This window comes from Emys orbicularis, chromosome 1 (assembly GCF_028017835.1).
Source record: "Emys orbicularis isolate rEmyOrb1 chromosome 1, rEmyOrb1.hap1, whole genome shotgun sequence".
Classification (NCBI taxonomy): Eukaryota; Metazoa; Chordata; order Testudines; family Emydidae; genus Emys; species Emys orbicularis.
In genome coordinates this window covers 103,096,248-103,121,854 of record NC_088683.1, presented here as the reverse complement: position 1 = coordinate 103,121,854, position 25,607 = coordinate 103,096,248, and the positions used below count along the sequence as shown (strand labels likewise).

The window sequence follows — 25,607 nt, the reverse complement described above, 5'->3', positions numbered from 1 at the left end:
TGACAGGTTTTGTCCAACCTGCTCTTAAAAATCCCCAGTGATGGAGATTCCACCACCTCCCTAGGCGATTTATTCCAGTGCTTAACCACTCTGACAGTTAGGAAGTTTTTCCTAATGTCCAACCTAAGCTGCTCTTGCTGCAATTTAAGCCCATTGCTTCTTGTCCTATCCTCAGAGGTTAAGAAGAACAATTTTTCTCCCTCCTCCTTGTAACAACCTTTTATGTATTTGAAAAATGTTGTTATGTCCCCTCTCAGTCTTCTCTTCTCCAGACTAAACAAACCCAATTTTTTTAATCTTCCCTCATAGGTCATGTTTTCTAGACCTTTAATAATTTTTGTTGCTCTTCTCTGGACTTTCTCCAATTTGTCCACATCTTTCCTGAAATGTGGCGCCCGGAACTGGACACAATACTCCAGTTGAGGCCTAATCAGCGTGGAATAGAGCGGAAGAATTACTTCTCGTGTCTTGCTTACAATACTCCTGCTAATACATCCCAGAATGATGTTCGCTTTTTTTGCAACAGTGTTTCACTGTTGACTCATATTTAGCTTGTGATCCACTCTGACTCCCAGATCCCTTTCCGCAGTACTCCTTCCTAGGCAGTCATTTCCCATTTTGTATGTGTGCAACTGATTGTTCCTTCCTAAGTGGAGTACTTTGCATTTGTCCTTATTGAATTTCATCCTATTTACTTCAGACCATTTCTCCAGTTTGCCCAGAATTTTAATCTTATCTTCCAAAGCACTTGTAACCTCTCCCAGTTTGGTATCGTCCGCAGACTTTATAAGTATACTCTCAATGCCAATATCTAAATCACTGAAGATATTGAACAGAACCGGACCCAGAACCGATCCCTGCGGGACCCCACTCATTATGCCCTTCCAGCATGGATGTTTAGAAGTAGTATCTGTGTAACCTAGAGAAAATGATCCCAGAGCCTGAACATAGGCCACAGGGTACCATCCCCATGTCTGAAATTCTCTAGTAGTAGTAGCATATGCTGAGCTATAGCATCATCAAGCTCTTTAATGACATGTTGTAAGGACTCAGTGTCTTCAGACTCAAACACCGTTTGAGTGTCAGCCAACATTTGCCAGAGAGATGCTGGAACTGCATGAGTACCTCCTCCCTGCTCGTACCATTTAACAAATGAATAAAGTTTCAGAGCACTCGGGGCCTCAAATCTGAGAATCAAGCCACGTACAGCACAGCTGAATTGCTTATCAGCAAGCATTTGATCTACAGCACAAGCTGGATGCACATCTGAATCAACGAGAAGGTCTAGCAATCCTGCATCTCCCCAAAATTTCCCAGTACATGCAATAAAACAGCACAGGGTGTAATACTGCCCAGGTGAATCATTTGGGAGAATCCATTTCACTTGCTGAGCATCAGCATTCAGCTGCTGATCCTTGGTCTGAATGGCATGCTGCTGCCCTAGAGCCACTAACATAATCTTACAGTTTAGCATTGTAATATAGACTATGGCCATGTCACTTGGTCTGGCATCCACAATAGGTGCATAAGCAACTGTCGTGTAGGTGCTCTTCTTTGTTGCCCACTTGTGGTGGGAACCAGTCCAAAATGGAATCACCCAAGTGTGAACAATATCAACATCATTTGGTACTGGTAAGACATCAGAAGGCGGTAGTCTTAAAAGGAGAGATCTTGGACAGTGGTCATCTGTGACAAGGTGACCAAGAGTCTATTTTCTCAAGTACTTTTTCACAGTGAGTCAGTTCTGGGTGTGTTCTAGGTTTTTTAAATGCTGCACACTGCACAAGAGATTCTGATTGCTCAGGGAGAGTGACTTTTCTTTTCCATGCTACAGTGATATTTCTTGTGATGTTGGATTATCTGCACACTGTTCTTAAAATGCCACTCTAGTCATTGAATGGAAGGTATTCTTTCCATCAATGGTCTCTGCGTTGATGTCTATATTATCATCTCCTTCCTGGATGAGATTTCCACTAGCATGAAGTGGAATAATTCCATTTGGAATGAACACACCACCCTGGAGTCTTTCTACTTCAGTTTTTGCAGCACTAGTGATGAACAGCTCCTCATAACTGATGCAGAATCATGTAGCAGATCAATTAAACTGCGAGCCCCAAATTCATGGTGTAGCTGTGCAGCAATACAAATCTTTGTATATATTGTCATTTGGTAGCTTTGACCAATGAACACTACATTGAGATGTTGAAATTAACTTAAACAGTGAAAACTGTAGTCATAGTCATGTTTCAGTGTTTCTGGAACTGTGCAAAAAATGACACTTTCTCATTTTGGGCACCATTGTTTCATCTCACCTACAGGCTTACAGCAGCACTTGACAGCTCCACATGATACCTCATCTAAACGTGCATAAAATAGCTTTCAAATGCTATATGATGTGGGTGTGTGTAGGGTAGGAACATTAAACTCCAAACATCTGGTCCTTTTTGGAGAATTGACGCATGCTTATGAGTGTGCTTTGCTGGTGCCATGTAGGCAAGCCCTGAGTCCCTCCATTCCACTGCTATCAGGAGTTAATTGTAAAACCCACTGGGAAATTGTCCCATCCTTCTCTTGTGGTGTTCCACGTAGAGGATGACAACCTACTACTGCTATCAGTTACTCTGTTAGCTCAAGTGGCAGAGGTCCGTGCGGTGGATCTAAAAGTTCCAACCCTGCTAAAGACCCATATGGGTGTCAGTAGGATGCAGCATGATGGAATTTCGTGTATTCAGTTTTCTGTTTAAAAACCTAGGAAGAAATAGCATGTGATCATGTAATTAAAGACTGTATCATAATTCACATGCACAAGAGAGCTGAATTAAGGTTGCATAGGCAACCTAAATTCTGGCATTTCCTAACTTTCAAGTGCTTGACTTTGCAACCTTAATAATGTTCTTTTAACTCTGTGTGTGTGTGTGTGTGTGTGTGTGTGTGTGTGTGTGTGTGTGTGTGTGTTGGGGGGCGGGGTAGGAGTATCTGGCATCTATACCCAGTAGGCAGTTTTATTTGGTTCCCAGTTTGTGAACAGCTCTCAAATGTAAGACTACTTTCTATGCTGTATCCCTGAAGATATAATAAGAATTGGGAGGAAGATATTCTATTCTATACAGGTTCTTATGCTGCCCTTATCTCCATATTATCTGGGTACCTTCCAGAAGTGCATTAAATGTCTTGACTAACATCTGACACATGTGGCTTGTTCTCTCATCCTCTCCTTAGGGGGATGGTTGGTTGGTGGGCATTTACTATACATATTGTCATGTATTTATGTCAGAGAAATCAAGGTCAACAAAATGCACCTTGCACTTTGAGTGAAAAGTCGTGAGATGTGTGATGGTCCTTAGTTCTTGGGGGAAATCATTCCACGATCTTGGCCCCAAGCTCTTTCTCCTGTACAGACAAGTTTAACCTTATTGTGGAGGAGTGGAATAATCTTCATCCTGGAGCTTTAATTAATCTTTTAGATACCTTGGGCCCAGCCCATTGTGTGCCTGGAAGATAAGAACCGAGCCCTTGAACTCAAATTGAAATTCTTTGGGAAGCGAGTGTGATGAGTGGAGGACAGGTGTGATGTGCTTGCAGTAGCCTGTGTTGCTGAGATGTACTGCAGCATTCTGTAGCTGTTGAAGTTTCCTGAGCGCTGAAGGCTTCATGCCCAGATACGTCACAATGCTGCAGTCCAGCTGAGAAGTGACGAAGGCAGGAATAACTGAGACCAGGTCGTCGTCCACCAGCAAGAGATAATCTCCAAGCCAACTGGAGATGGTAGAAAGCATTACTCATGGATGCTGATATATGACTCCTTAGCCTCAGAAAGGAATCCAAGAGCATTTCTAAACTGTGGACAGACTTGACCAGTGGTGGGTGTAAACCTTCCACAAAAAGAGACTGCACCATAGAATGACATAAGAAAGCCAAGGCTTACCACTGACCACCAGAAAATCTGTTGTTGGCTTTGAGCCTCATGCTGCCCTGCAAAGAGGAGCAAGGAGCAAAAAGACCCCCCCCCCCAAAGATGGGTTGCAGTAGAATAAATATGGGTGACAACTCCATGGCATGCCCCTGCCTGTCCTTACAAGGAGGCTGAAGAAGACTTGTCATGTGGACACCACATGGTTGAAAATATGTGAGTTTGGAGGAGTGAGGGTAGGGACAGGGAGCTGCTACCATATACAGCATGCTGTCCTAGGAACATGCTTAATGCACCACTGAGCAGAAATGCAATGCTGGTCTGACTGACATTATCTGCCCCAGAGATATAGCACAGGCATGGCAGGAGGAGTCATGCTGCCATTGAGAGGAGTTGTTGTGCAGAGGCCTACACTCTAAGTTGTCCAGGGTAGCAAGAGTCCAATTCAGACTGTTCTATAAAATTGTTTGGAAAAAGGTATAAAAAGGAGACAGAATAAATGAGTCCAGACCAAAAGGTCTACTGAAACCACCCAAGAACAGTGTTGAAATCATGACCACTAAACAAGAGAATGGAATTGAAAATTAATGGACCAAATTTGGTGTGCCAGCAAGCAGGCCTAAATAGCAAACACAATAATGAGGGGACGAGCTATTATTCCTGTCACCCCCTTTTGGGGTCATTAAAAAGAGACTTGGAGGGGGGAAGGGTATCAAAACACGAGGGCTGGAGACAGGTGGACTGAAAGGAGTGAGCTCTACCATCATGGCTGCCACCCCAATCTTCTCCTGGAACCCACCCTGACACCCCTGGGCCTTCATTGACCTGACCCTGACAGATGCCCAGACCACATTGAGCCAAAGAGAGGGACACAGTTGACATCACCTCTACCAGGCTAAATCCCAAACACCGGTTGGGATGTGAGACTTGGGTTGTAGCTGTCATGCCCTCCCTTGAATATAATTTTCCTTTCCTCACCTTATTTCTTTTCTTTCTTCTCTTTTTGCCTTCTAAAATGAGTCTGGCTTAGCTGACTAAGATTGTATCTTTCACAAGACTGCTGCGAGCCCACGACCAGAGAGGCAGATAAAAGCAATGCCTTAAACAGCCCAACACTGGGATAGCTTGCCAGGCCTGGGAGTGGTAGATAGGACTGTGTGCTCCAGGTTTCTTTAGGAGTGAGATTACAAGCAAGACTTAGCACCAGAAACAGAAGCTGCACTTAATGTCTTCATTGTGCTTTTCTGTCCCCTCGTATATGTTTTTCTTGTTTTGTTTTGAAAGGGACCAGAACTGGACTTTAACAACAACAGCAACTTCAACCCATTTCAACTATCTTTTTCTCTCCCCCCCACCCCCAAAAAGACAGTTATTACATCTTTAATACCATCTCAAAGACTGTCAGGCTGGGGTTTGCTAAAAACTCTACAGCTAAAGGGAATGAAGAAAAGCTTCCTTTAATACATTACCTTTCAAATGCTTTCACTGTTCTTCCTTCTTTTTCTGTAGCTTTAATAAAAGTTTAAAACGCTTTTTAATGGTGGTTGATTCCATGGGGCTAAGCAGGGCAAGGTCTCTGTACTCAAAACCATGAATCATGTTTAATGTTGTATAGGGACAGGGTCATGTTAACATCTTTGACTCTTTGGGCCATTTATTCCATTCCAATTAAGAGAGAGTGGAGGACCCACCGAGCCTCCCAGATGGACCGGTCCCCCTTATGGAAAACCTCCCTATTCATGCTTGAGTCCCACTGAGGTCCATCCTCTTCCCCCTTGCTTTGCTCCACCTCACACTTCTGAATGAAGAGGGGCCTCTGGCCCTGGGTTTTGAAAGTTATCATTTTCAGACTGGGTGTCCTGCTGTCATTTATAAACATACCTGTTTGTTTGTCTGGTTTACAATATAGCGCAGTATCTCTAGAGCGCTATATTGAAGACTAATGGGAGATGGTTAAATGTACCCAGACTCTAGATTTACCCTGTGCACCTTATAGTAATCTGTTTAAAAGATGTTAAAAATAAAATGTAAATGAGCCTCATCCTCCCTTCATCCCTATATCAGTACCACTTCTAGCTCGTGTACATTTTTAAAGCCTAGTACTTTCGAGCTAGATTAGCATCTAGCATTTAAATGGCCATGCAGAGGCAGGGAGACTGTAAAGAGTCTCCATCCCTTCCCCTCTTGTGTGACCCACCTAAGGATTAACCAGAAACATTCAGAAAAGTGCAGGGGCTTCTCCCGCCCCCATCCCCACCTGTGCTGGAACAGCTGTCCCCAAAAAAGGGGTAGGAAGAGAAGGGGAGTAGGTAGAGCCATGACTCTGCCCCTCTGCTCAGCCCCACAGGAAGAGTATGCTGCACCCCTTAAAGGGAAGTAGCAAATTACTCCACCAACCCCATCGTAAGTGGGGAGCACCCGTTGCCCCAGTGCAAGGCTGTGGCTACATTTAACAGTTTAGCTCTCAGGGCCCAGTACTACCGTTCTGGCTCATGCTGAATAATATTTCATTGTGTGAGTAGCTCCATGAACCACCACTCGGAATAGGGGACTATGGAACACCAGTAAAGGTGGCCAAACTGGACCCTTAGAAAGCACTACAAATGACTGATTACAAATCACACAGACACATGGAGTCACTCTGTTTGCTATTTGTGTAGAGCACATAATTCCATTAAGTGACATCTGCATCTTCGAGCTGAGTTGGGGTAAATCTTCGTACAGATTGTTCTTCAGAGCATCTCTCTCCTATGGAAACAAATGCAAATATATCTGGCATGTAGCATTAGAAAACTACAACAGAACTAGTAGCTGGAATGCCGTTATTATTAGTACTAAATGTGTGTGTGGGGGGGGTTTCATGCATTTTAGGTACACAGGAAGCTACAACTATGGTAGCTATAGCAACCAGCACCCTTATCCAATGCAGAGTCAATATCCATCTCTATCACATGACACTACTATTTCTGGACCACTTCATTACTCAGCTTATCACAGAAGCTCTTCACAGGTAAGTCTGTTGTCTTACTGCCAATGCATGATTTAATGTATTAAATAAAGATTTTAAACTATCTGTAATCAGCATTCAAGCTATTTTAAACAATCTTTAATATGTGATGTTATATGCTATGCCCTGATTTTTACTCTCAGCTTTTACAGACCATAGCGGTCTAAAATTCCTCATAAACATTTTCATCCTGGCTGCAGATTCTTTTGCCAAAAGTCACTTTAATCTGTGAAGTTGTTTTTGAATACTATGATCTTAAATGCAATTGATGGGATTACAAAAAAACGTTTCTTTGCCAACCACCAGTCTAAAAAATCAGTTTAAATAACTGAACATTTGCATTAGCTGTTCTGAAGTGAAACAGACTTCTCATTTGAAATAAGTGTTTTAAAATAGCGGCCATAATTCATCTGATGCTAGATGGGGGGGGGGGGGGGGGGACTGAACTTGTGACAAATACTGCTTGAAATTCAACTCTTAAAAAAGAGGCTCAGTATTTTACTGCAGTTCTGAAACTTATATTGGCATCCAATTAATATGCTGGGTGAAATCCTGATCCCACTGAATGGGAGTTTTGCCATTGACTTCATGGAGGCAGGATTTCATCCCATGTTTATCATAAAGTTGCTTTAAGAACTTTTGTAACTTGCAGCACAATTTGGACTCTATCTACCTAATCAATCATGTAGTATTAAAATCAGATCCATTTATTAAAACTGTTTGTCTGTATGAGCCCAGTAATGGCTTGAGATGATATAAAGCCTTTGTGCTGGCTGTTTCAAACATATGTATTGGGCTTTTATGCACTTCATATTTAGGAAGTGCATCTGACTGAGTCAGTCATTTAATTGTAAATAAAAACTATGGGTCTCACTCACCACTGCATTACTCCAGTTTTCATTTAATTTAAGTGGAGTTACATTGGCATGAAACTAAAGTAGTACAGTGGTGAATCAAGCCCTGTGTCTTCTGACTCAGGCTTAGTTTCACTGATTGGGTACTGCTTGCTCTTTGTTTCTGCATGCATTGTGAAACACTTTGGAATTCCATTGCATGAAAAGCACAACCTTAGTCCACTTTCTGTTCTAAGTCTCCTACTGTACATTAACTACACTATTTAGTTATTTCAGTTCATAAAACTGGCTGTCAGAACCAGCATGGGATTTAGAGGTGCAGGCACAGCCGTTGGCAACAGGACTAGGATGGGTCCACAAAGCAGTGAGGTTCTGGGGGATACACAGATGCACAGTGTGGAGCACAGCTCCACGGGGGCTCTGTGTCTGGGAGCATGCAGGAAGCAGGTAGGGGCAGGATTCTGGAGGAGGCAAAATTGGGGGTGTCCATCTGTATGGATCCTCCTATCTTTCATCTATAGCGAATTTAGGGAGACGCATAAGGGGCCACGAAGTGCACTCAGTCATTAGGCTGGAGCAGCTTTCATGGAGGATGCAGTATGTCCTAATGAATAGAACATTGGCCTGGGACACAGGAAACCTGGATTCTATTCCTGGCTCTGCCACTTGCCTGCTGGGTCAACTTGGGCAAATCACTTCCCCTCTCAGTGTCCCAGTTTCCCCTTCTGTAAAATGGGGATAATGATACTCTGTAAAGCACTCTGAGATATATGAATGAAAAGTGCTGCATAAGAGGTAGGTATTACTAACAGCTTGACCGTGACTCAGTGGCCTGTGTGAAGAGATTCCTCCCACAATTTCCTATGCATCTTCCAAGCACCTGGCCCAGACAATTATGCCAGGTGCTGGGTAGAAACTCTAACCTTTAGTGCAACAGCTATATCTACAGTAAGACAAATGAGGGATATTTAGGTTTAGTAGTGTAAGACAAGTTTGTATGTATCCGTTTTTCACTACAGTAAGTATTCTTATATTCTGCAACAAACCTTTGAAATCAAAGACTTTTCACCTTTTGGAAATCAGTTTTCTATCTCACTGTTATTAATTGCAGAAAAATATATAATAACAATTGCATGAAAAACAATCTAAATATGTGATTTAAGGACACATGCACTGACTTAGAAATTATCGAAGAACATGTGTCTGTGTGTATAATAAGAGTGTTTGGCTGTTGCTTTTGTTTAGAAATTTTGTCCCTTACTCAAATTTCTTATCCTCTTGTGATAGTCTGCAATGTCAAAAAAAGATAGCATAAGTTATGCAAATAACAATAAATAGAGATAACTACATTGAGTGCACACTGATTTCATGGTTAAGGCAACATATACAAATAAAAAAAATTAAAATCATGCAACCATTTTGAGGGAGATTTCTTTTGTAAGCATTGTTGCTGTAGTAGACTGTCTCTTCAAGTCCAGATTTCAAATAACTTTTCTGCCTCCTTCAGCTCTTGAACATTCTAGAACAAAATAGAACAAGCAGATGTGTCTTAATTGATCATATTTCAGAGCAGTTACCTCAGCTTGAATTTAGTATGTTCTTTCTTACGCTGCTTGTAAACTGAGATTTTTTTTAATGCAGAATGTAGTCAGCAAAACCCTATTAATGTGCTAATTTTACATTTAAAGGAGCTATAAACTGCACCCAAAGATGCAAGAATGCTTCCAAGAGTTTTAACATTGGCTGAAATCAAGGTGGTTTTTTTAAAGTTTAATGGAATGCTGTAAAATCTCTGCACTGATAAATTTTGTCATTTTATTAGTCACCCTAATGCATAACAACTTAATTATGTGTTCTGCACTGAAAAGCTAAAAGAGATATTATGAAGCCACATTTTTTTTCTAGTGGAAGCATTTGTAAGGGGAATCTGCTGCAAGGAATCATAGAGCAGAAGTCATGACTTTGCAAAATCAAAACAAAATGGGCCAAATTTGCAGGGCCCTATGCAGACACAATTCCACTGAAGTCAGGGGAGCTGCACCCATTTATGCCAGGGTGAAGTTGGTTCCATCAGTCTGCATGGACTTTTCAGTCAAGTGGCATATATTTACCAGTGTTTTTCTTTTCGAAAGAAATATTTTTCCACAGTCCACGTTCGCTTTAAATAGAAAAGCGTAGTTGAGCATTATTTAGTGTACTACTTACCATGTTTATTACAGTAGTGCCTAGGAGCCCATCAAGAACTGGGTCTCGTTGCACTAGGCCCTGTACAAACATAAGAGAGAGTCCCTGCCCCAAAGAGCTTACCGTCTAAGTCAGTGGTTCTCAACCTATTTACCGTTGTGGGCAGCATATGCAGCACTCTATGTGTTATGTGGGCCGCATCCACAAAAAAATATATATACTACCTGTATGGCACTGAGGATGTCACATGGGCTGTAGCTGTGTGCTGATTGGGCCGCAAGTGGCCCATGGGATGCAGGTTGAGAACCACTAGACCAAGTGAACAAATCAAACAAAGGAGCAGGGAAAAGGGTAACATGCAAGCAGAGTGAACAGTGTGATGGCTGCAAACATCACATTAGTCCCAGGATATTTTTGTTGCTTTTGTTTTATTATGTAAATCGTTTTGATGGGCTTATGTTAGGAGGGGATTAGTTAGATTGAAAGACAAAGGAAGAGTGGGGATTGAAGCAAACAGCCAATCAACACAGTGGAGTGAATGTTCAGAGGGAAAACTGCAGAAAGCAATCTGATGACTAGAGCTGGTGGAGACTTTTTTGACAAAATGTTTTTTTGTTGGAAAATGCCAATTTGTCAAAACCAAAATAGTTTGTAGGAAAGGGACAGTTTTGACAAAACTTTGTCGGGAAGGTTTCTCAGGTCCAGGATGGCGGGCGGGGAGGGGACGGGAGGGAGAGCCACCCAAGATAGCCAATAGCCGGGTGGTTTGGGTACTCACCTGGGCAGGCCCGCCGACCGGGGGGGGGGGCAAAGGGGGCAATTGCCCAGGGGCCTCGGTCATTTAAAAGGGCCCAAGGGCCCCTGGCTGCCACCACTACCGCAGTGGCGGCTGGGAGCCGTGGGCCCTTTTAAATCGCCCGGGCAGGCCTCAGGTCTCCTAGGTGTACGCAACTGCTCCGGGCCCCGCGCTTTGGGGGGGCCGGCGCAATTGGCCAGTGCGGTCGGTCCCGGATGTGACGGGTCAGTCCCAGAAGTGACGGCTTCATCGCTTCCACCCTGGGCCCCGCAGCCTGGAATTGCTGTCAGCAGGCCTGCACCTGGGATACATGAGTTCAAGTCCCTGATCTGCTTGATTTGGAGCAAGTCGTGTCTGTGTCTCACCTCTCTCTATCTCTCTTTTTTATCAAATAACTTTAGAAGGTCTCGGTTTCATCTCGATGCAGAATAGGAAACATTTCCAAAATCTTGAAAATATTCATGGGCTAGGAAAACCGCTTCCCACGCAGTTCTACTAATGCCATCATCAGTAGCTATGGGCTCCTGGTTGAACTGCTTTCTGCAGCTGCTGCGCTGGCTTCAGTCTCTCGCTGGCTCCTCCCCGCACTATCAGCTTGCTCCAATTCCCACTTAAGTCAATGGGGGTCTTTTTATTGACTTAAATTGGAATTAGATTGGGTCCTTTATGCAGAATCTCTCTAAATGTATCTTAATCTTAGCCTGAATATTTTTAAAATCCATTTGCCTTCTGGTGGCATCTGCTGATAGTTCTCAGAGCAGCTGCTTCCTATTTATAATTGCTCGGATTTAGCACACCAGGTCTGGCTCACCAGCAAGAGCACGGTGCATCAATGTGAAATGATCTACTGTGTGAATTTTCTAACTACTATCTCATTTTCTAGGCAATAATGCAGACCTCCATGTGATCATATGTGGCTCCTGCAACTAGCGAAGTGTGTAATGTTTATACATAAACACCTGTGTATTGCAGGTTATACTTTGTAAATTACCCACCTACATAGTTTTAGCTGAACCAGATGCTGCTGGTGTTACCTCATATTTAATAGGTTATTGGCAACAATTTTGTCAAAGAACTTCTGAGCATTTCCACTAACAATCCATGGCACAGTGATGAGATATATATTTTATTCGTAATGTCACTGCTTAGCCAATTTGTGTTGACCAAAGTCAGCTGAGTTTTGATCAAAACTTTTGGCATGAGAAATAGATGAACTTTACCCTGAGCAGACTATGACTGAGTGTATCATTCAGTTAAAATATTCTTCCACTTTCTTTCTAGACACCCATCTTCTCCCTTCTCAGACTCCAGAAACTGTTTGCTACTTCACTGGACACTGAGTAATTTAGGCCCCAACATTTTTTTGTTTTGTAAAACACCAAGTACTTTCACTATACTTATCTTAATATGAAGCGCTGTGTTTTCATGAACATGAAACCATATTTGTTTTTAATATTTTAAAATTTCTAGTAACTGAACATATGACACAATACGTTCATCTCCAAGGCAGACATTTATTGATTGATTTAAACTTTTCGATGTGATGTGGAAACCCAAACACAATAGCATTGCATTAATGTACAAGAACTAGGAAGTGACTCTGACTGGAGACAGAATGCACAACTCACCTCTCTAGTTTCACTGTCCAAAGAAAATGTCATGTAAATATAATGACAATCCTCTCGAACATGGGACCGCCAGAGCCAAGAGCATAAGCATCTATAGATAGAGGTAAAGGACTGAGGCCCTGATGCATAAAAAGCACTTACGCAACTGCTTAAGACCATTCCTATTTAGGACAGCACGTAACCATGTGTTTAAGTGTTGTACTGAATAGCAATATGTTCCAGAATTGGGGCCTACTTCTCATAGTTAGAAGCTGAAGCAAAGTCATATGTTCTATAGATCTTCATGGATTAGGCAGAGAGGGAAAACAACACACATTGAATAGTGGATTACACAAACATTGCCATGCCAGCACTCAGAACATGATACAGACCATGAAAAATGTGTCCCATGAGTTTCAGGACAAGTGGTAATGCTAGGCTTTGATCTCCATGTTGTGTTTATAGTGACAGCAATTTGGGGCAGTACATGTTTTGTTCAGTGCACAGTGATGACTAGAGCTCTACAGATGCGGGATTTATTCATGTTATCTGTTTAAGGCCACAATTCCTTTGGAACTCCAATATGGCAGTAGTTTAGTTTATTGCGTGAGTTTAATGTGGGCAGCAAAGTGCCTGGAGGTCTACTAATGAAATAGGATTATAACCCACATATCTGTGGGTATATGTGACTGGACACACCTTCTGCTAGACAGCACATGTGCATGTTTACCTGTGTACCTTCTCATAAGTAACCTCTTCACTCCTGCTAATGCTCACTGTGGTGTGGGATATACTGGTAGCCCTGGTAACTCTAATACTACTATGCTCCCTGTGTGAAATTCGGGGTTGCACTTCTAAGAAGCACAGCACAGAACTCGCACGCTGGGGTTGACGACAGAGGCTAAGGTTGCTTTAAGCCTCATTTGCACTTTGCTGACACTGGGCTGTTCCAGGGACTGGAGAGGCCCCTAACATAACTTAGTCCTGAAGTCTTGTCTAAGTTACAGTAGCTTTGCGGGGCTGCCCTATGGGCCGCAGCAATGCATGAGCAGCCCTGCCTCTGACATTCCCCTCACAACCACTGACATGTCCCTAGGCCAGGTTTGGGGGGGTGGGGGAGGCCATGGAAGACAGTCTTACTCCTCTCTATTTGCGGTGCTTGCACCAGGTGAGTTCTTCTCCACCTGGAACTAGTGTTTTTAGAGCCCCTTTATACCACCCTAGCCCTTTTTGCCTGCCTTAATGGGGTTGGAGAAGGGGTGAGAACCTCACCCCATGTGTACTATATCCTTACACAATAGCCTTCCCTTTTCCATATGTCCTCATCCCCCAATAACCACTTTATAATCCTGGAAACTGTAACACCCATTAGAATCAGCCAGTTTTTCCTTATAGATAGTAATGACATTAAGAATAAATAAGGACCAATATGTCCAAATCCCATTTAAGAAACCTGAATTATTGTTCTAGAAGATATAATTTCATAACTGTCCATCAGACTGTTATGTATTCAACTGAAATAATCACGTACTTCTATTGGAAAGCAGAAAATGACATTTTAAAAAATAAGCATCGGTAAAAATTTTCAAAGTCCCTAAGGCCCATTTTCAGAAGTGCCGAAATCACTTACCCTACATCTGTGAGGGGCCAAGACACACCAAACCTAGCTTTGTACAGAAAAGAGTCAAATTAAAGGTTAGAAAGAAACAACCGATACATAAATAGCTTTTATTATTAAATTTGTGAGATTTTACTGTACAACTTTCCACAAAGTTCATTTGTAACCAGTTCTTTAATACAGATATAACTTTTGACTAGGTACTTGTGAATCCTAAAGATAATGTATATAATAATGACTTCCAATGCTGTTCAAAAGTGTGAGCTAATGCAGTATAAAGTTAGAGCTGCATTCATAAGGAAAATATTTTGCTATTTGGACAGAGACACCTTTCACCTCCTTGCATAATCAACCGGCTTGCTAAAGGGTAAGGATAAAGAGATTATTCTTTAGCCTTGCTCTGAAGGAACTCAGACTCCATTGGTGGGAGAAGACACTTAACATAGTATTTTCTAAAATAATACTAAAAGAAATTGAGTTAATTTAAAATTTTGGGGGAAAGGCCTTAACAATAATCAGCTTAAAGTCATCCAAACTTAAAGGGGTTAGTGTTTCTTGTCTAGTTTAAATAGCAGTGGTAGCAGCAAGTGTGAGTTGACCCAGAAAATAGTAATTTCCTGTCAAGAGCCCTCCAACAAATGTCGCCTTTATATCTGGCAAAGATCACTAGGCCCCAGTGTTTTGAGTTCAGCATGCTTAAGCACTCTTCATTAAACCGGATGTAAAGTGTGAAAGGTGATTCAGGCAGCCTGGGCAGGCATCCGCGCAGATGGCTATGCTTTGGACACTCCAACAAGGCTGAATAGATGCTTCATTGGTTGAGTTAATAGTCAGGCAGGGGCCAATGGGTACTTTAAAAATATTGTCTTTCAATGGTCTCTTCACTGTAGGGAAAAAGAAGTCACTGACTCATTTGCAATTAGCTGACCTACCATTACAAAACTTTCCATGTTGGATTCAGTCATAACAGAATTTATTGTAAAATAGTAGATATTTGGAGTTCATATTATTTTCAGGCAATTATTCTTTTTATATTCGTGACACATTCATAAACACAGCTGCATCTGAGGTATTTGACTAAACAGAAAAGCAGCACACTGTATCCTGTCCCCTTATACTCAGTCATGAGCCCTTGCTCTTGGGTAAGCCTCACTGTGGCATATTAACTGAAAGTGGGAAGGCAGATTAGCTCTCCCTTTCAATGCATTATGGAGTTTGCTCCATAGGCCAAAGCTTAAATCCAAAAAGGACATCTTTTTGATATGTTCATCTACTCTACCTGCCAAGTGAACTGCATTGTGTGACTCCCTCATATAATAATGACATGGCATAACCTGGAGAACCTGTGAGGATTCCCTAGAGACCATTCAGTTTCCCTAGAGACCATTCGGTTTCCCTTGTTGAAATTTTAGAAGCCTGCTGTACATCACAGAGAGAGCTTCTCCTGGAGTGTGTAAAGTCCTCATTCTCAGTTCATTCAAGGAGGTCAAGCCCTGGCTTTGAATCCCAGCCTTTGCCTCACAGCTTCAAGCAGGAAATTGTAGCATGTCAGGATAACAGAATGTTCTAGTCTGATTAGCAAGAGGGAAAGTTGTTTAGTACATCAGGAAGAAAAGATTTTTTTAAGCTGGAACACTGGCTCCAAGTGTTATGAAACTTCAAGTTAACATTAAATTCTAATGTGAATTAAGAAATAAATCAATCACAATGTTTATAAGACAAGATCTTGATTAGGCCAATATAGTATTTTCCCAGTTTATCTCCAGTTCAGACCAACCTTCACTCTGTGGGCCTCTGGAGAGTACACATTTTTCGTTTAAATTATCCCTGAAGCTTTTACCTTTTTGCAAATGGTTCATCCTTATCCTTGCACCTGGTAACAGGACAATTTGTGAACATTGCTCCTCAGGGGCTTCTGAGGCTAGGAAGGAGAACAGCTCACAGCTTTGGCCACTATAGAGTGGAACATTGCGGTTGATTTAATGACCTCCTCTGAACAGCCCTAGCCAACAGGTTAAATTGGACACTAGGCTACAGATAAGGCCCTTTGTTTTAAGTTTTTACTGATTTTTACTGAAAAATTCCCAGGCTTTACAAAAGCTATTGTTCTATTTTTAATATTTTCATTCAAATTTTGGACCACACAAGTACATGACAATACTGATTGTTATATTACATTAGGTAGATCTGTTTATTTTAATAATAGATTGTCTGGGGTGAATGAGAGGCTGTCTGTTAAAGTAAGGCAATGCAGTGGAAGACACACATATATGCATGCACGTGCATATGGGTATATACTGTTAATTTACAGTTCATCAAATAAACGACAGCATTAAGCTGCTTTACTTTCAATACTCCGACTTTTCTCTATTTGTTGCTTTTTTTTAGCCTCACATCCCCCAATAATAATCTCAATATTTACCCAGAAAACTGTGAAGTTAATCTTTTGCACTGATTTTTGCCCATTTTTAAATTTTTGTAATAAACACTGACATTCCTGGGAAATTTTAAACAAAATAGAAACTGAAAACGAAGGGCCTTAGTTACAAAGTATTGTTTGACTGTACTCTACGGCAGCACATTTGTACAGCTGGACATATGGCAGAGGTGGTCTATATTTCCTAGCATCCCCATATGATTGACTGAATGAATTTCAGAGGGATTTTACCTTCCCGCTTCAAATATTGCCTTTGTGGTCCAAGAAGACTTAGTTCTTGAGCATATTAATGAGAAGGCTCTTCCACAGAGTTATTCACCTGACACTTTAAAGATATGAAAAGTTATTAAACTTTACCTGGGACTACTTAGATTTTACTTAAATATTTATAATTTCTTTGACAGATTGCTCTAAAAATCTCTAACCTTCACCAACCAGATTAGCTACCCAATTCAAGTAGACTGCTATGGTCCTAAATTCTAAGCCTGCTTCAGAGACTGACTCCCTCTGTGGCCTTAAGTCCCTTAATGTAAAATTTCAAGACTTGATTTTCATTGGTGTTGAGCACCTGCAGTTCTCATTGTCTTCAATGAAAGCTCTAGGTACTCAGCATTTCTGAAAATCAAGGCCTTTAGGGTGAAATAACGCCCCATTGAAGTTAATGGCAAAGCATCACTGAGTTTTCCTGTCAAACATTGTAAAGGAAAATATAATACGCTACATGTGTGGAGATGAGAGCCATGTGATAAAGTGACAAGCCATGTGTTAAATGAATGCATCATGCATCTTTGACCTCTTCACCTGCCCTCTGCTAACTAATCCGTCTTCCCGGGATTTAGCTTCAAACTGCTGCCATAAAAAGCATCTTACAACAGAAAAGTTTCCCTCTTTCCCTCCTAATGTACCCCTACTCAAAATTATTACACATATCACTACATGGACCATGACTTGTTTGCTGCCTCCCAGCTATAGAGGGCAAACTGCTCTCTTCCCTTCTGTCCTGCCTTCAGCCTGTCTTTCCCTTAGCAGGAGGCAGATATCATCCTCTGTTCTCCTGTTTCCAGCTGTCCCTTTAGACAGCCGGAGTGTAGAAAGATTCTTTTTCATAACTCACCATCCCACCTCTTTGTAGAAGCTCTCCAGTTAGCAGAGCTAGTCAGGAATTTTCCATCTGAATGATTTGCTCACAGAAAAAGCCCTTTTTGCAAAATCAAATTGTTTTGTGGGAAAACTTGCATTTTGCTAAAGAAAATTATTTTTCTGGCAGGGAAAATTGAACTCTCCAGCTGCCTGCCTGCAAAAAGTAAAATGGATAAGAGTCTTCCAGGTGGGCAGCCGGCAAGCTGAAAAATTCCATTTCAGTTCTCCCAAAATGGAATTTCTCGTTTGTGGAAAATTTTCAAATTGGGATAATTTTTTTAAAAAATGTGATATTTTTCACAGATAGGGATTTCCGGATTTACCAGTTAGTTCCCTTCTAGGTGGACAGACCTTGGCTCCTCTCTGCAGAGGCTGGGAGACAGGCTTGTAAACATTTAAAGGGGACAGACCGCCTTTTTCTCTTTCCTCTTGGGAATGCAGTAGAATGAGCAGGAAGTATGACATTTTAAGACCTGCTGTTTATTGGATAATAAGTTTCTTGATTCGAATTGTGACAAATTTGAGATATTTTTCTGCTTGCGGACTATCTTGCAACAGTTATTGTTTTGCTGAATGTATTTGATGTTTGAATTTAATGATCTGTTTGCAAACCATTTCTTATTCTGTGGATTAATTGCAAACATTAGTATTTAATACTCAACCTTTGAAATATAAACTCTGTTGATGTGATAGATTAAATAAGTCACATTGTTTAGTTTGTCCCCTGATTGAATAGGCAGACAAGCACTTCTGGTGCGAGTATTCACATGTGCAAATTTAGGCTCCACTCCTGCTATCTGACCCCTGTGGGATGACCCTGCCCCTATGCAGAGCCCCACTGACTTCAGTGGGACTCCATATGGGCATAAGGGTCCACTCATATAGATCAGTTTGCAGGAAATATTAGTGCATGCAACTTTAAAATGCACTTTACCTGAACATATGTGTGAATAAAACTTGAACACTTTGAATGTTCACTAAGAGTCTCTTATAGAGAGTTGCTATCATTTTAGCTGTCATTGCTGAGTAATGGCATAGCATTCATGAGTAGAAAATGCTCTGGTTAAGGCCGAGAAACCTCTCATCTTCCTGTGTAACTTCCTACTATTTTTCCTCTCTCTTTATCTCAAGACTTCACTTATCACTGTCCATTCTTCTGCTGCCTACCCTGGTATGTCTATTCCCATATTCTTTTGTATTTAGCACCAGTTCTTATCCATAATACCCTCTCTCTTCTTTCCCTTTTTTCCCCCAGTTTTGCTTTCCATTAAAACAACTAAATCTCCCTTCTTCCAAGGCCTCCAGTCCCAAATGCTGACCTCCATCACAAAGCAAGTTCATCCACTTTCTGCTTGGTCTTCATCTTCCTCACCAACCTATGCTGCTGCCTTAGGAGTCCGCCCCTCTACTAGTCCTCCTCTGCACTATCCCTATCTCTGTCAAGACAATGCATGTGGCACTAAACCACCACCTGACTCTCTCCAGAACATCAGATCTGTTACTATGCAATCTTTACCTCCTTCTGTATGATGACTTTGAGATCCCTCAGGTGGCTTAGACCTGATCATTAAACTATAGTTTCTCTCCACTCAGTGAGTCTATCCCCCATTTACAATAGAAAAACTCCTTGCCTCTAAATATGGAGGGGGTTTGGCTATCAATGCTAATCCTGCATTTAAATTTTTCCTTCTTTCCAGCAATACCTACTCATCTTCCAAATAGTTTTCCCCATCTTCCATCACCATACAACCCACAACTCTCCATAATCTATAGGCTATTTTGGATTAATAATACTTATGCTCCCTTTCCTCCAGGAAGTAGTACCATATTCTCTCATTTTCTATCCCCTTAATTGGCTTCCTCTTCATCTCTGAAACTAATTAATTACAATTTCCTTCATTCTCTTTAAAATTCACAGTGGCCTCCCACAAGTGGTACTATCATCCCTCTCTGTCTTTCTGTCCACCGGCTGCCCACCTACTTGCTCCACTCCTCCACTCATGAGTTCCTTTCTGTCCCCACCACATGATTCACCACCATTTTGTATTCCTCTTCCACTTTCATGCCCAGTCTGTCAAATGTTGTTATACATCTACCAGAACCAAGTGGGGGACAGACTTTTATTTATAATTTCCCATTATGAAAGTTACTGACCTCTTCAAAGCGCTCCACCTCAGCCTTGGTATAATTAAAACATGCATTGCTGGGCAATCTGTTCCCCATTCTCTTCCATCTAAGCTCCTCCATCTAATCACTTCCCGTCTTTGAGCCTGATCTCCAATGCCCTGCACCTAGTGTAGTTAAATCAGAAGGGTAGAGTATAACACTCACTTTGCCTTGCTGTAAATGACCACACAAGGTGTAGGGCGATGAAGAATTAGGCTCTTTAAAGTCTGATGTTTCAACATTTGTTTCTCTTTAGCTCTCAGTTAACAGTCTGTAGAACATCTCATGTGGCACACTATAAATGTTATACAAAAAAAAAGAAAATGTATTGCTAAGAATATTTACCATTATGAATTTACTGATGACCTTTATAGCTCCTTAAGAATAGTTCTTACTACAAAGGCAACATGTATGCTATTGCCTGTTCTAACTTTTTTTTAATGTGTGTGTTTAACATTTTTAAAATGTGTTTTTATTTCTAAGTACCCTTTTAACAGCCCGACATCCAGGATGGAGCCCTGTTTGATGAGCAGTACCCCAAGACTGCATCCAGCCCCTGTAACTCCTCGCTGGCCGGAAGTCCCATCAGCAAACACGTGCTACACAAGTCCATCCATGCACTCCACAAGATATGGAAACTCTAGTGACATGTACACGCCCTTGACAACACGCAGGAATTCTGAATATGAGCACATGCAACACTTTCCCGGCTTTGCCTACATCAATGGAGAAGCCACCACAGGATGGGCTAAGTGAAAATGTCTGGTATGGCATGAGCCCCTATATTTAATAAAGACAGAAAAACTTTATATCTGGCTATTACATGGGACTTTATCTGAACATTCATTAACGGACTTGAAGATAGAATCGATCCTGGACAGATAATTTTAGTTCATAATCTGGACATACTGCAGACCAGTGTGACGGAGTGTTCCTGTAACAAGATTTAACTGTTACTATAGAGCATTATATTGGCCAAGCTGTGCCTTTTTTTTCTTCTGTCATGTGGTCTGGCCCTGTTATGATGTCAGTTTCACTGAGCCATTTCCCCCCCCCCCCCCCCCCCCAATTGACAAATGTTAATTAGTCTTTAAGGAAAGATGTTATAGATAAATCTATTTATAATTTGAGATAAAGACAAAAAGTTGACCATAACAAAGCTCTGGCACCTCTACTGGGTTCTTTAGAGACATTCTGTCAAGTCATTACTTGTTGTCATAAATTCCTTTTTTAGGCTCCTTAAATGGTATGTGTTGTTATAGGCTTCAGTTTACACATAATTTTGTATATTGATGCACCTTTCCGTTGATCAAATAAGTGTTATTCTTACAAAAGAAAGACATGTAGCATTGAATGATACACTGCCTTAAGTTGACTGTGGTTCTTATTATATATGTATTTGTATTAAGTTTGCACAATCTGGTTAAATGCAACAGCTCTGGTCAGTAACATCACGGTTAAGAAGGGATTTTGCGACTGGTAAGGTGTTGGATTCAGAGCCACATATGTTAAATACGATGATACTAAGCAATTATGTAAAAGTGACAATACAAAACAAATTATTCATTTCATTACCTATCGACAGGTATGAAAACTGCTCTTCTGATTCCTTCACAAGATGACAACTCAATATGCGTCTACAAAAAAATAATAATTCAAAGCTGTGCCTTTGAACTTATTCTGTAATGTGTATGTGTGGGAAAATGTATTGTATTTTTGGGAGACTTTTTAGTAGACATTTTCTGTGAGATTTGTAGGTATTTGTGAGTTTTTGTTAGAATTTATTAACATAGGTTTTTCTTCTGTATTATAAAATGCACCAAGCAATTATGGTGGACCTATTACCCTATGGGTAAGAAATAAATAAATGGAAATATGACATCGGGCATTTTAGTAATTGTTATGTAAATAAAATCTTTGATAACACCCAGTGTGATGATAACCATGTTTATGGCTAAAATGGAAATAAATATTATTTGTACAGTTGTGCAAGATATATGAAGGATTTTCACACTCAGATAAAAAAAAGTTTTTGAAACTAAATATATTTTTATTTTAATTTATTTGTACACCGTGACCTTCACAGGCTGACAACTCTTTAAACAAATCTTAAATGTGGTGGAGTATGCCCTTATCCGGCAAAGCACTTAAGAATGTGTGAAACTTTAAGCTCCTGAATAGTCTTATTGTCTTAAATGAGATTGCTGGGTTGCTTAAAGTTACAAATGTGCTTAATGCATTGCTGGATTGGAGCCATATACAAGCCAAAATCTGGTGACATTGTTCACTCAAGTAATCGTACTGATGGAAGGGAAGCAAGTAATTGCACTGGAGGAAAGCAAGATTTGTCTCTATATAAATATTACTTTTATAACAAGGCCGATGCCAAATAGTGCTGGAAAAACAAAGCCTTTGTTTTCTTAGAACAGTGAATAAAGGGGCCAAATGTTCAATCCATGCACACCCAATGTCCTGTTTAGGTCAATGGGGTTATTACAGGGTGACTGGCCCCTTTCAGAGGGAGCAGGATCAACTGGGCACAAGGGAAAGCACCTGGGCCTTATAAAGTGGGAGACAGTGGGTGATGGTTGTTGGCATATGCCTATGAATACTGCAGGGAATAAAATGGCTCCTGCAGGGCTCTGTGTGTGCAGGGGAAAGGCCTGTGGAGAAGGCCAAACTCCAGGCAAGCGGTACTGGGAAAGCAGGAAGACAGACCCTCAGGGAGGAGGGGCTGTTCCCAGCTTGAAACTGTAACGATGGAGTGTTTGAACTCTGAAAGGGAGATAGACACTCAGACAGGAGGGGCTATGCCCAGCTTTGGACAAGGGCAAAAGAAATTAACTTTAAAGAGAAGTCAGACCCTCAGTGACCAAGGGCAGGGCCAAGCTGAAAGTGGGATGAAATCTTTGTAGGTTTGAGTTCTGCTATGAAAGATTTTGTGCAGGACTTAATAAATGGGACCCCAGAAGAGGAATGTTTTGAATATCTGGACAGTGTGGACTTTATAAAAGGCCCTGAATGAAGAGGAAAGTGAGGCAGGCCTCCATAGAACCATCTCAGGCCACGAGGGGGGCACTTGGGAGGTGGCCAACCCTTTGACAGGGGTACACATTGACTGTAAAATTGAGTTGAAAATTTGCATGAAATGAGTTTTTGCTAATTACAAATAATGAGCCTGTCAGCTAGATTGTTACGGGTATTTAGGCACTTAAGGCTGCAGATAGGCACCTAGTGAAATTTTCAAAAACACCAGCACTTTTGAAAATCCCGCTGGGTGCCCATCTGCATCTTTAAGTGCCTAAATATCTTTAAAAATCTGGCTCTGGTTCTCCATTGTGTGGTTACACCAAGAGAAAAGCGGAGGCAAAATTCTGCCAGATCAAATGGTATTGTTTTACACTCAGTCTTCAGTCATTTTGCACTGGTGTAAATGACTACAAATGGTGCAGGGCAACTGAGAATCAGGCTCAATGTATCAAATCCTCCTTTGTTGTAATTCAAGGTATCTACAAAAAATGTCAAAATATCACATAGTTAAAATGTATGGTGAAGTTTATAAGTAGCTAAGCTTTAGCAGCTACAGTTTTGAAGTATTTGGTTTGGATCAAGGTCCTGATTTCAGTGTTCTTTCTGTGTTTGTTTAATCAAGGCATTGAAATTGTTAAATATAAAATGCATACAAATATGTACCTACAGCCAGACTGCAATCAGTGCACTGCAACTCATAGGGAAAGCAAATGCTACCAGAGAAATAAAATTTGCCTTTTCTCCTAAAAGCTCTCAAATCATTGAACAGCAAGCAGCCCATCTGCTTAGCCAAGCAGGGCCCACCTGTGATCCATTCTGTTCACTGACCCTCCATGAAATACTTTGTCAAATTCAAGGTTTTGGTCTTTTCACTGTCCCTTACAGAGGAGTGCCTAAGTTACCCAATGGACTGCTGATTCTGACCTGGCACGACAACTGCATACCACCAAAACAGTCTGCCTTAAGAGTGAGGCTCATGTGGGCAGAATGGAGCTTTCTCTGCCGCTAGCGCTAGAATCTGGAGTGGACTCTTGGAAGAGATCTGACCTGAACCTCAGCTTCTAAGCAAAGTACAAAATCCACTTATTTGCCTTTCCACAAAAACAGCAGGTTAAAATAAATAAACAAAGCCTAATCCCTGCTGACTGGAAGGAAGTGAAACAGAAATATATCCTTATGTCTACACACACATTTTAGAATTTGGGGGATGTGCTCAGATACCATGATGATGGGAGCCACATGAGAACCTATGTGGGTGGAGAGATAGAAATCATATATAGTGTATAGAGTACCACTGAAATGCAACCATCTCTGGGATGGAGGACTGCAGCCAGACAGCATATAGCACATCAGTGTTGGGGAGAGGGACTTTTGGTCAAAGACACCACAGCAAACAACTGCTCTCATGAAAAGAGCCCCAGGATCTTTAATCTTAATCTTAAGTCTAACGTCTGTACCGGGCAAATTAGTCGAAACAATAGTTAAGAATAAAATTGTCCGACACATAGAAAAACATAAACTGTTGAGCAATAGTCAACATGGTTTCTGTAAAGGGAAATCGTGTCTTACTAATCTATTAGAATTCTTTGAAGGGGTCAACAAACATGTGGACAAGGGGGATCCAGTGGACATACTGTACTTAGATTTCCAGAAAGCCTTTGACAAGGTCCCTCACCAAAGGCTCTTATGTAAATTAAGCTGCCATGGGATAAAAGGGAAGGTCCTTTCATGGATTGAGAACTGGTTAAAAGACAGGGAACAAAGGGTAGGAATTAATGGTAAATTCTCAGAATGGAGAGGGGTAACTAGTGGTGTTCCCCAAGGGTCAGTCCTCGGACCGATCCTATTCAACTTACTCATAAATCATCTGGAGAAAGGGGTAAACAGTGAGGTGGCAAAGTTTGCAGATGATACTAAACTGCTCAAGATAGTTAAGTCCAAAGCAGACTGTGAAGAACTTCAAAAAGATCTCACAAAACTAAGTGACTGGGCAACAAAATGGCAAATGAAATTCAATGTGGATAAATGTAAAGTAATGCACATTGGAAAAAATAACCTGAACTATACATACAATATGATGGGAGCTAATTTAGCGACAACAAGTCAGGAAAAAGATCTTGGAGTCATCGTGGATAGTTCTCTGAAAATGTCCACGCAGTGTGCAGAGGTGGTCAAAAAAGCAAACAGGATGTTAGGAATCATTAAAAAGGGGATAGAGAATAAGACTGAGAATATATTATTGCCCTTATATAAATCGATGGTACGCCCTCATCTCGAATACTGCGTACAGATGTGGTCTCCTCATCTCAAAAAAGATATACTGGCACTAGAAAAGGTTCAGAAAAGGGCAACTAAAATGATTAAGGGTTTGGAACGGGTCCCATATGAGGAGAGATTAAAGAGGCTAGGACTCTTCAGCTTGGAAAAGAGGAGACTAAGGGGGGATATGATAGAGGTATATAAAATCATGAGTGATGTGGAGAAAGTGGATAAGGAAAAGTTATTTACTTATTCCCATAATACAAGAACTAGGGGTCATCAAATGAAATTAATAGGCAGCAGGTTTAAAACAAAAGGAAGTTCTTCTTCACGCAGCGCACAGTCAACTTGTGGAACTCCTTACCTGAGGAGGTTGTGAAGGCTAGGACTATAACAGAGTTTAAAAGAGAACTGGATAAATTCATGGTGGTTAAGTCCATTAATGGCTATTAGCCAGGACGGGTAAGGAATGGTGTCCCTAGCCTCTGTCTGTCAGAGGGTGGAGATGGATGGCAGGAGAGAGATCACTTGATCATTACCTGTTAGGTTCACTCCCTCTGGGGCACCTGGCATTGGCCACTGTCGGTAGACAGGATACT

The 25,607-nt window shown here is 41.2% G+C and overlaps 1 protein-coding gene across 1 annotated transcript in view; it reads left to right on the top strand.

The window, feature by feature from the left end:
- RFX4 (regulatory factor X4) overlaps positions 1 to 20,475 on the top strand; it is a 105,154-nt gene extending 84,679 nt beyond the window's left edge. The window contains exons 16-17 of the mRNA XM_065422431.1: positions 6,782 to 6,920; positions 20,203 to 20,475. Coding sequence (XP_065278503.1) covers positions 6,782 to 6,920; positions 20,203 to 20,475 — 412 coding nt within the window. The remainder of the gene's footprint in view (positions 1 to 6,781; positions 6,921 to 20,202) is intronic.
- Positions 20,476 to 25,607: the final 5,132 nt, after the last annotated feature.